At 43.1% G+C, this 12,245-nt stretch overlaps 1 protein-coding gene across 1 annotated transcript; it reads right to left on the bottom strand.

Moving 5' to 3' along the window:
* Positions 1–1,150: 1,150 nt before the first annotated feature.
* On the bottom strand, positions 1,151–12,016 carry LOC110492659 (GATA-binding factor 5-A). Its single transcript, XM_036947675.2, has 7 exons — positions 11,713–12,016; positions 9,693–10,370; positions 6,952–7,121; positions 4,737–4,865; positions 3,611–3,695; positions 2,922–3,052; positions 1,151–2,718 (listed from the first exon to the last, which is right to left on the bottom strand). Exons 2-7 carry the CDS (start codon positions 10,207–10,209, stop codon positions 2,596–2,598), a joined length of 1,155 nt encoding a protein of 384 aa, XP_036803570.2. The 5' UTR covers positions 10,210–10,370; positions 11,713–12,016; the 3' UTR covers positions 1,151–2,595.
* Positions 12,017–12,245: the final 229 nt, after the last annotated feature.

The following is a 12,245-nucleotide window of genomic DNA, read 5'->3' as shown; positions in this document are numbered from 1 at the left end:
CAGACATAGACACACACAGACATAGACACACACACCCTCCACACAAACACAGACACACACACACAGACATAGACACACACCCTCCACACAAACACAGACACACACACACACACATACACAGACATAGACACACACACCCTCCACACAAACACAGACACACACACACACACACATACACAGACATAGACACACACACCCTCCACACAAACACAGACACACACACCCTCCACACAAACACAGACACACACACACACACATACACAGACATAGACACACACACACACACACACACACACACACACACACAGACATAGACATAGACACACACACACATACACACACACAGACATAGACACACACAGACATAGACACACACACACACACACACACACACACACACACACATACACAGACATAGACACAGACATAGACACACACACAGACATAGACACACACACACACACACAGACATAGACACACAGTTAGATTACTTGTTATTACTGCATTGTCGGAACTAGAAGCACAAGCATTTCGCTACACTCGCATTAACATCTGCTAACCATGTGTATGTGACAAATAAAATTTGATTTGATTTGATTTGACACACACACACAGACATAGACACACACACACACACACACACACACACACACACACATACACACAGACATAGACATACACTGTTCAACAGTAACATGTAACCAGTCAGGAGAGATACTCCTAGCCTCCTAATCCACCTCCTACCGAGAATGCACATATTTAACAACTCTTAACACACATCAAAATCCACCTGATATCATAAGTTTTAAACCAAATATTGATTAAAATATGATCCATTAAACAGACAAAACATAAAAAAAATTTGACAGCCTACTATAATGTAGCTTGCATCTATCCGACATAAATGGTTTGGCAACAAACAATTGTTTTCACTATAAATATCACACAGGATGTCAGTGGTTCTGGGAGTAACCCTGCAGTCCACATAAGAAACAAGCAAAAAAATAGAAGATTAAGGATTCAACTACTGTATATAACTGAGGTTGGCAGATCACAAATAAATGTCATTAAAAGGTCAAACATTAAAATAAAAGTGGATTTGTTTCCCCGAATTTCTTTAAAATCACTTTTCATAAAAACACAAAACAAGTCATTTGATCGGTTTATTAAACTAAACAGATTTCAAAGAGCATTGTGAAACCAGAGAGACTATCAGACCTGGTTGAAACAGCTAAAAGATATAATTAGACTCAAGTCCCTGAACATTACAACTGTACGTTATGAAATACAAAAAAAAAAACTCCCTTATAGTTAAACAACAAAACACAAAAATACAGCAAATAAAATTTGAATAACATATTCAGAATAATTAACATATTCCGAATAATTAACATAGTCAGAATAATTAACATATTCCGAATAATTAACATATTCCGAATAATTAACATAAACGTATATTTTTCTTTGTCTTACATTTTTGTAAAAATAAGTAATTGCACGTTACATGATCAGACGATACATTGTAAAAACATTTGAACTAGTAGAACAGTGGTTTTGGAAATATAGAAAACTGATTCAGTACGCAGTTGCGATGTCTAAAATGAAAAATAAAAACAAGTATTTAGCCCTTTTTAACCTATCTGATAAAATAGAAATGAATATATTTGCATCGTTTGTTCAATGAACAACATATGTATTTCATTACATACAAAACACATGTAAATGTATACTTCCTAGTGTTGAGGTCATACCTTGAACATACAAAACATTCTGAGAAGGGACTTCTGGGATTTGACATGTTGTCTTTGGTGTTTCATGCTGGTTCTTTTCTCAACATAAATAATGTTTTTATGAAAGTTAACCATCTACACGGCAGTAATGAAACACGTTCAGAGGTAATAAAACACTTTTTTTGTCCATCTGGTTTTGTGTTTAAAGGGATACTTCTGGATTTTGGCAATGAAGCTCTTTATCTATTTCCACAGAGTCAGATTAACTCGTGGATACAAGTTGTATGTCTCTACATGCTAGCAGATACCATAGACTTCCAGTCATTGCGCTAACGCTAATTTGCATTGGCTCGTGAAACTACCTCTAACTTTCTTCATAATGGACAGAGAGCCATAAAAATTGTATTCATGGATTCATCTGGGTCTGGGTCAGTAGATAAAGGGATACGTCTGACTCTGGGTCAGTAGAAAAAGTGCTTAATTGAAAAATCCAGAAGTATCCCTTTAACACTATGTAATAACTTATTGAACTCTTTCTGGTTATTTCTTTAAACACCATGTAAAACTGCAATGGTGAACTCAGCAAGATATCGATAATGACAACATCAATAATGACAACAACAATAAAGACAACAACAATAAAGACAACAACAAAAAAACAACAACAACAACAAAAACTAGAAATAGCATTGATAGTAGCCACAAATACATTCCACTTGATTGCCGTCGCTTCCTTCTGTTCTTCCGTTCCTCCATCCACGGAAAAAAAAAAAGAGTTAGTCAATAACAGGTAGTTCTCTTCACAAGTCTATATCATCCACAGTGAGCACAGGACCTGGTCCAAGTGAACTGTGGTCGAGTCAGCTCACGCCTGAGACAGAGCAGTACACCAGGAGTTCTGTGTGGAGATGGACGCAGGAGTGAAGGGGCAGTCCTCATACTTGATGTCCACATGTCCTGATCCTGCACTGTTCAGATGTGACGAAGCCTTCAGAGAAAGAATTAGATATGTAAACGACAGAGCACCATAATACTAAAGCCTAGGAACTAGGATCTTACGTGGGCTAAAAATATGGAATTCTCATGACTGCCATAGAATGTTCTGGCAGTGAACATTGAAATCATATCACATGGTATTCATTGAAGATAGTACTGCAGAAATGAAAGGATCCTAGAATACAGAGGGCTTACCTGGGACATAGAGGCTACGGCCTGTCTGGCGTGGGGGGAGGGGACCATGTTGGGTTCACTCTTTATAGTAGAGGCATGTTCTGAGACAGACAGGGAGAACGGGGAGTTGGTGCCCGATGCTGACGACCCTCCTGAAGAACACAGACAGATGGGTGAGTGAGTGACGGTGTGTGAGTGATGGTGAGTGAGTGACGGTGTGTGAGTGATGGTGAGTGAGTGACGGTGAGTGAGTGACGGTGAGTGAGTGACGGTGAGTGAGTGAAGGTGAGTGAGTGACGGTGAGTGAGTGAGTGACGGTGGGTGAGTGACAGTGAGAGAGTGACAGTGAGTGAGTGACGATGAGTGAGTGACGGTGAGTGAGTGAGTGACGGTGAGTGAGTGACAGTGAGTGAGTGACGGTGAGTGAGTAATGGTGAGTGAGTGACGGTGAGTGAGTGATGGTGAGTGAGTGACGGTGAGTGAGTGACGGTGAGTGAGTGACGGTGAGTGAGTGACGGTGAGTGAGTAACGGTGAGTGAGTGACGGTGAGTGAGTGATGGCTACAAACAGGACCAGACCGATATAAGATATCAATAGGATTTTATATGGGTCGGTTCTTCCGCTCCCCTCTCTCTTACACACAGATGAACATTTCCATCAACCTGACTCAACGCTGACACATTCTCCCTCCTTCCGTTCTTCATTCTTACCTGTTGAGGTTTTGGACTTCGGCATCTTAGGTTTCCGTTTCCTTGTCTGAATGCTTTCCTTCTTCATGGCCATTGGTCTGGGTATCTGAGAGGAGGAGGAGGAGGAGAAGACAAGAATTTAGATCCAAGATACAAAAAGCACACTCAATGACCCCTTCTTCCCACCTGTCTCTTTTCATAACAACAACCATGATGACCTTGGTAAGCTTTCACACAAATAATATGCTGCCCACACTGCACTGCCAGGCTGCTAGGGGTTAGTTACATGAGCCACACTGCACTGCCAGGCTGCTAGGGGTTAGTTACGTGACCCACACTGCACTGCCAGGCTGCTAGGGGTTAGTTATTTGACCCACACTGCACTGCCAGTCTGCTAGGGGTTAGTTACGTGACCCACACTTCACTGCCAGGCTGCTAAGGGTTGGTTATGTGACCCACACTGCACTGCCAGGCTTCTATGGGTTGGTTACATGACCCACACTGCACTGCCAGTCTGGTAAGGGTTGGTTATGTGACCCACACTGCACTGCCAGTCTGGTAAGGGTTGGTTATGTGAGCCACACTGCACTGCCAGTCTGGTAAGGGTTGGTTATGTGACCCACACTGCACTGCCAGTCTGGTAAGGGTTGGTTATGTGACCCACACTGCACTGCCAGGCTGCTAAGGGTTGGTTATTACAGCAGCATTTTAGACAGGTTTTTCTCCAACACAAATTATGTGTACATTACATAATGTACATAGAGTAGGGTACATGGGAAATGTGTGTGTGTGTGTGTGTGTGTGTGTGTGTGTGTGTGTGTGTGTGGGTGGGTGTGTGTGTGTGTGTGTGTGTGTGTGTGTGTTTGTGTCTGTATGGTGTGTGTCTGTATGGTGTGTGTGTGTGTGTGTGTGTGTGTGTGTGTGTGTGTGTGTGTGTGTGTGTGTGTGTGTGTGTGTGTGTGTGTGTGTGTGTGTGTGTGTGTGTGTGTGTGTGTGTGTGTGTGTGTGTGCGTGCGTGCGTGCGTGCGTGCGTGCGTGCGTGCGTGCGTGCGTGCGTGCGTGCGTGCGTGCGTGCGTGTGTGTGTGTGTGTGTGTGTATGGTGTGTGTGTGTGTGTGTGTGTGTATGGTGTGTGTGTTTTTGCCTACCCCATGTAGTTTCATATAAAGGCCACAGGCGTTGCAGACAGGCTCTCCCTCTGCACTGCGACGCCACAGCGTGGTGGTGCTGGTGTGGCAGTTAGTGCAGCACAGGCCGACCCGGCGAGATGTGGTCTGCTACACATGGAGAAGACAAGCTGTCAATAACCAGACTATACCATCACATAACTCAAAGCATTATACTGATTGGACCAAGGACAAGACCAGCTGAAAATGACAAGTGTAGGTTTAGTGTTAGATGGCCAGTCGGCCCCTGGTGGATTGTATGAGAGGTGTTGGGAACAAGCACCTTAAAAGGATCGTTCAGCCCCCCCAAAAAATAATATTGCGTTGCTGACTCCATGGACTCCATGGCTGTATAATGGTATTTATAGTTGTCTATAAGATGTGGTTGATTTTTTTTTTTTGGGGGGGGGGGACTACCCCTTCGCTGTAAGTGAAGTGCGTTGTATGCACACAGTGCCTCCATAATATCCATGATGAGACCAAACATGTAGTGTACTGTTAAAGACATGAGAAATGTTTCACACAGCACTGGGCTGAGCCATAAGCACTCCTGGCCGAACCTCGTCTCTCTATCTATCAGCTTGTTATTGGACGCAAGTGAGATTTCTCTGCAGAAACACACAGTAGTTTGTTTTTGTTCTCTCGCCTAGTACAGATCTGGATACAAAACAGACAACCCATGGGCAAGGTCACTGAAGGACAAATAAAAACAGACAACCCAAGGGCCAGGTCACTGAAGGACAGACAACCCAAGGGCAAGGTCACTGATGGACAGACAACCCAAGGGCAAGGTCCCTGAAGGACAGACAACCCAAGGGCAAGGTCACTGATGGACAGACAACCCAAGGGCAAGGTCCCTGAAGGACAGACAACCCATGGGCAAGGTCACTGAAGGACAGACAACCCATGGGCAATGTCACTGAAGGACAGACAACCCAAGGGCAAGGTCACTGAAGGACAGACAACCCATGGGCAAGGTCACTGAAGGACAGACAACCCATGGGCAATGTCACTGAAGGACAGACAACCCATGGGCAAGGTCACTGAAGGACAGACAACCCATGGGCAAGGTCATTGAAGGACAGACAACCCATGGGCAAGGTCACTGAAGGACAAATAAAAACAGACAACCCAAGGGCCAGGTCACTGAAGGACAGACAACCCAAGGGCAAGGTCACTGATGGACAGACAACCCAAGGGCAAGGTCCCTGAAGGACAGACAACCCAAGGGCAAGGTCACTGATGGACAGACAACCCAAGGGCAAGGTCCCTGAAGGACAGACAACCCATGGGCAAGGTCACTGAAGGACAGACAACCCATGGGCAATGTCACTGAAGGACAGACAACCCAAGGGCAAGGTCACTGAAGGACAGACAACCCATGGGCAAGGTCACTGAAGGACAGACAACCCATGGGCAATGTCACTGAAGGACAGACAACCCATGGGCAAGGTCACTGAAGGACAGACAACCCATGGGCAAGGTCATTGAAGGACAGACAACCCATGGGCAAGGTCACTGAAGGACAAATAAAAACAGAAACAGGCCAGGCAGAGCTGAGCTGAGCTGAACTGAGCTGAGCTGAGCTGAGCTGAACTGTGCTGAGCTGAACTGAGCTGAGCTGAGCTGAGCTGAGCTGAACTGGCCATGGTAATTCACAGCAGCAGCTGGCTCTGAGAGGCTGGTTCCTGCCTGGGAAAGAGACAGGCCTCTTTCTCTCAGTCTACTACACTGACCTTCTGATGGAACAGACTGGCCCTCTGCCTCACACTCTTTTTCGTCCAATACCTGGGTTAACGGTTTGGACCTAGAAGAAAGTACTATCTGCCTAAGACGGTTTTTCTCCAAGCCAAATCAATACATTTAGTGACCAAAACATTCTTAAATGTCCATATTGAAGTCCACATTGACGAATGTAGTTTATATGGTATATGTGAATGATAAGCCTAATCAATGAGATGCATCTAAGACAAATTCAATCAATCAATCAATCAAATGTATTTTATAAATCCCTTCTTACAGCAGCAGTTTTGTCACAAATTGCTACACAGAAACCCAGCCTAAAACCTCAAAGAGCAAGCAATGCAACGGCAGAATCACACAGACCTGGAAAAACTCGCTAGAAAGGTAGGAGGAACCTAGGAGGAAACCTACTCATAAATTTTTACGAACATACAAATAACGCAATGGTGCTTACCAGGCGTTTCTGGGGTTTGATCAGCGGTCTGTTGATTCCGTTCATCTTGTGGTACAGTCCGCAGGCATTGCAGAGGTAGTGCCCGGTACCATCCCGGCGCCACAGAGGAGTGGAGATGGAGCCGCAGTTTACGCACTCGCGCCCCTCTCCTGGGAACTCCTCTGACACGTCTGTAGTATGACGTAGCCAAATGACAGAGTTTTAATATTATCTGTAGCCTAGGTGGTGTCGGGTTGGTTGTAATGTCGGCAATGTCACATGATGAAAAACATGAACAGAGCTGAAACTAGCCATGAAAATACCCATCATCATCACCTTGAGTTAAATTGCATTATTCTGTAAATTTGGACATAATATTATTTCCAAGATACTTTAGTAAAATGAGAGTTTATAGACTATGGCATACAATTTAGGCCTATTGTGTTTGCAAGTGCTATATGTATATTGGGTAGAGATGTTGTTCCTTGGTAGGTTTTGTGTTTGTTGGATATATTGAAATCATGTAAAATAAATCATGAATCCAGACATGAAGGACACAAGTTAAGCTGGACACACCAGCATCTTTGATGTTTGTTAACCCATATTGGTGGACAGAACACGCCAGCATCTTTGATGTTTGTTAACACATATCAGTGGACAGAACACGCCAGCATCTTTGATGTTTGTTAACACATATCAGTGGACAGAACACGCCAGCATCTTTGATGTTTGTTAACCCATATTGGTGGACAGAACACACCAGCATCGTTGATGTTTGTTAACACATATCAGTGGACAGAACACGCCAGCATCTTTGATGTTTGTTAACACATATCAGTGGACAGAACACCCCAGCATCTTTGATGTTTGTTAACACATATCAGTGGACAGAACACGCCAGCATCTTTGATGTTTGTTAACACATATCAGTGGACAGAACACGCCAGCATCTTTGATGTTTGTTAACACATATCAGTGGACAGAACACGCCAGCATCTTTGATGTTTGTTAACACATATCAGTGGACAGAACACACCAGCATCTTTGATGTTTGTTAACACATATCAGTGGACAGAACACCCCAGCATCTTTGATGTTTGTTAACCCATATTGGTGGACAGAATGTTCCAGCATCTTTGATGTAAACCCATATCGTGGACATAAAGGCCATCGCCTGATAAATGTCCCCTTCCCCTTAGCTCGTTTGAGAGGAATTTAAAGACCTCTAGTGATGAAAAGAGAACTAAACCGAATGTATCAATATGGAGAGAGGGTCATAGACGTATCTATTGGGGCGGCTTGCTGGCGGGGCACCGGGCGCAGACGGTGGAATGTTAATGGGGTTCTATCAGTGTTACGGATCAAGGGGTCCCCATATCATTCAAGCTACTGACACTCGACGGTCTCCTACAATAAATCGCTTGAATTCCTTATTCACATATTGAAATAGCATAAATAGATAAAAAAAACAACAACAGTAACATTGATAACAATAATAACAATAGAAAAAAAAGTAACACTAATGATTGTTTGTATCATGCTAAATGTCTTATTTTCCTCGTGCCTAAATGTGCCATGAAATATCAAAGTGCCATATCGAAAATATCGACAACACAGTCTAGTGAGCCATACTTGGGGTAGATATCTAAACCCACTGTTCCCACACACACACAGACACAAACACATACACACAAACACAGACACAAACACACACACACACTTATCGTTTAGATTCAACAAGTTAGCAAATCGAATGACCGTCGATCCGAAATAAAAAATAAAAATTACGGAATATTTTCACCAGGATGAAAATTCGTTCCTGTTTGATGTGAAACGAAGTAATAAAGAAACCTATAGTGTGTATTGTTATTAACACTGAATGGGCTATGGCCTAGAAATGAACTACGTCCTTATATCCATGCAACAGGTGAAAATACCACTTCAGAACATTCTGGATTTTCGACCATTCAAAGGACGTGTTGACTGCTTACTAAACGTGTATCTTAGAGCCATTTCCAAATAGGCCGTTCTGTCTGATCAAGGTAACAATTGGACGGTTTCCAGGTTTACACTAGTGAGTGTGTATTGATCATCAAAACACTCGAAAAGAAAACGGACTGTTGGTGGGGATTCAATTAGCACCTCAATTAACTTTTTTTTTTTTTAGCAAACTCTCTTTTAAAGAACGTGTATTGTGAAAGCTGGTGAAGATTGTTCTTTTTTGAAGGTTGATTGAATCACAGTGACTGAGTACAATCGATGGGAGAATTGGCCACATACAATGGGACTTCTCAATCGCATCCAAAAATACCTTTAGAGAGAACACGGCTATAAATTGTGAGATCAGAGCACGGGCCTCTGTAAGCCTTCACAGACACACAAACGAATAGCCTCATTAGCAAAAGGTATAAACCGGAAGAATAACTGTTACAAAAACAGGTTTTCCATTAAATTGTGAATTATCCTCAACTTTGAATCTTATTCAAATCGTGTTAATATTTATCAAAATATAGGTCTACATATTTTGTCTGCCACTAAACTATTTCGAATCCTATATGCCATTACAGGGTTACTAGACCTGGGATATACATTTAATGATGTTCCTTTCTGTCCATCATGTGCTATATTTTTTTTCGTGGCCTTCACCAATTACACATACACAAGCGGAACATTATTACATAGGATTACATTATTTGATATGACAAATTCCTTTCTGTTTAAGAGGAACTGTAAGACAATAATCAAAGACTGTTTATACATACCTAAACTGGACCTTCTCCCAGACAGGCAACCTTGCCGTCCCTGAAGACTGATCATGCCGCTCTCAAAGTGCCCAGGTGTCCAAGAGGTCGCCATCTCCGGGCTCATATACGCGTAGGGACTTGAGTATGATCCTCCAACTGACCGCACTAAAGTGCTGCCATAATGGTCAACCCGACCACCGTTACTAAGCACTAGCTGGTTCTGGTAAACTGTGTCCCTGCCGTTATTGCTGCTTACTGGCGAGCTGTGAGAGTAGGATAACCCGGGAGGATGATGGGGGCTGCCCGGAATGAAAGACGAACTGTCTGTGCCAGACTGAGACCAGCCGTGATGCCCGCCGAGGCCGTGAGACTGATGGGCGGACTCGCATGTCTGCAAGTACGGCATGGATTGCAGCATAGCAGGCACCCTCGTAGTGGGCACGTAGACTGGGGAACTCGCCGAAGGGTGCATATAGTTCCCTGCATCGTGTGCGTATGGGGACTGGTTGGATGACATAGCAAGGCTTTGGTACATTTTTACACCGTATACTCGTCCTATTTGGAAGAATATGGGTTTTGACTCCTGGGACAAAGTGGGTCACGTAAAGACACTTTCACGCAGCTCCTAGGACACCTTGAGTCGTCGGCGATTTTTCGTTATCCAGTTCGCGGGATAATAAGCAAATATATCCGATCCTGTATGAAAGGAAAATACCACAATCAACAAAAGTGTCCTGTAGTGGAGAGATGGAACCCATAGCACTAATTACAGAATAAACATCGCCCAGCTACAGTTAGACCTGGGACATAGCCTGTTCTATATCTATTATCGTCATCTCTTGTAAAATACGCCCATTTCCCTTTAAAATAACTTTCGGTATTATTTAGGTAAATCTGTGGACAATATCACGAATTATGCCTAAACTAAACCCGGTGTAAATCGCAATAGTTAGACTTTAGAAATACAATGAAAAATAGAAAACAAATTGATCAACATTGAACAACAAGAGTAATATAGTATTTGTATCAGTCCTATTGACATGTAATGGATTAACAGGACACGAATGGTTTCCCATGTCTTTACGTGTAGATATAACAAACTATCGGCCACCCCAGCTGAATGGTTTCCCATGTCTTTACGTGTAGATATAACAAACTATCGGCCACCCCGGCTGAATGGTTTCCCATGTCTTTACGTGTAGATATAACAAACTATCGGCCACCCCAGCTGAATGGTTTCCCATGTCTTTACGTGTAGATATAACAAACTATCGGCCACCCCAGCTGAATGGTTTCCCATGTCTTTACGTGTAGATATAACAAACTATCGGCCACCCCAGCGGAATGGTTTCCCATGTCTTTACGTGTAGATATAACAAACTATCGGCCACCCCAGCTGAATGGTTTCCCATGTCTTTACGTGTAGATATAACAAACTATCGGCCACCCCAGCTGAATGGTTTCCCATGTCTTTACGTGTAGATATAACAAACTATCGGCCACCCCAGCTGAATGGTTTCCCATGTCTTTACGTGTAGATATAACAAACTATCGGCCACCCCAGCTGAATGGTTTCCCATGTCTTTACGTGTAGATATAACAAACTATCGGCCACCCCAGCTGAATGGTTTCCCATGTCTTTACGTGTAGATATAACAAACTATCGGCCACCCCAGCTGAATGGTTTCCCATGTCTTTACGTGTAGATATAACAAACTATCAGCCACCCCAGCTGAATGGTTTCCCATGTCTTTACGTGTAGATATAACAAACTATCAGCCACCCCAGCTGAATGGTTTCCCATGTCTTTACGTGTAGATATAACAAACTATCAGCCACCCCGGCTAACCAGAGGATCTCGTCTTTGCACTTTGTAATTAAATTTTAACAGGACCCTAATCAAACACCACAATAGATAGGCGAGACATATCTGGGATGTATATATTTATATCAATAGTAAAGCGAAACAGATAAAACGTTGATAGCAGTGTGCACGGGATGAATACAATTACATTCAACAATGTTTGTATTATCTTACCAGATAAGAACGGTTGGGTGATAAAGTCTGTTTTCCAGAGGAGCAGGTTCAGCAGCGCTTTGTGCAAACTTGTTCACTCAGATAGACTCAACGAAAGTGACTGAAGCTCCCACAAAGATGTCCAAAATATCCTTTGTGAGGAAAAGTTTACGAGGGAAAAAGAAAAAATCTTACTTCCCGGATGGTCTAAAGCCTCTCTCTCGTTCACTTCTTTGTAGCTGAAGATAGTTAACGTCGCTGATAATTGCTGATATAATAGAGCTCCGATTAGTTCTCCGCTGGAAAACTTTGATGGGAGTTATTTGTACGGGCTAGACCACGTGACGCACAAGGTAGGACTCAGAAGCTGGAGGAGGAGAGGGGCAGAGGGGGCACGCGTAAGACCAGCTTTAATTCATCGTATCTGAAGAAGAGACACACTTTTGCGGAATTTTCTGTGCTTTATTTTTTACAATCAACGTAAGTTAAAATTGAAAGATTCACGAAATTGTTACAGTTCCTTCTGAAATGTTAAGGTTGTTTTAAAATCATTC

The sequence above is a fragment of the Oncorhynchus mykiss genome, chromosome 16, assembly GCF_057628025.1.
Source record: "Oncorhynchus mykiss isolate SJ-2025 chromosome 16, ASM5762802v1, whole genome shotgun sequence".
Taxonomy (NCBI): Eukaryota; Metazoa; Chordata; class Actinopteri; order Salmoniformes; family Salmonidae; genus Oncorhynchus; species Oncorhynchus mykiss.
The sequence above is the reverse complement of the archived record's forward strand: the minus strand, read 5'-3'. Positions and strand labels throughout refer to the sequence as shown.

Coding starts and splice junctions, on each gene's coding strand:
- LOC110492659 (XM_036947675.2), bottom strand. CDS start 10,209: ATGTACCAAAGCCTTGCTATGTCATCCAACCAGTCCCCATACGCACAC. Junction 7,122..9,692: donor TGGGAGAAGGTCCAGTTTAG/GTATGTATAAAC, acceptor GTCATACTACAG/ACGTGTCAGAGGAGTTCCCA. Junction 4,866..6,951: donor TCAAACCCCAGAAACGCCTG/GTAAGCACCATT, acceptor CTCCATGTGTAG/CAGACCACATCTCGCCGGGT.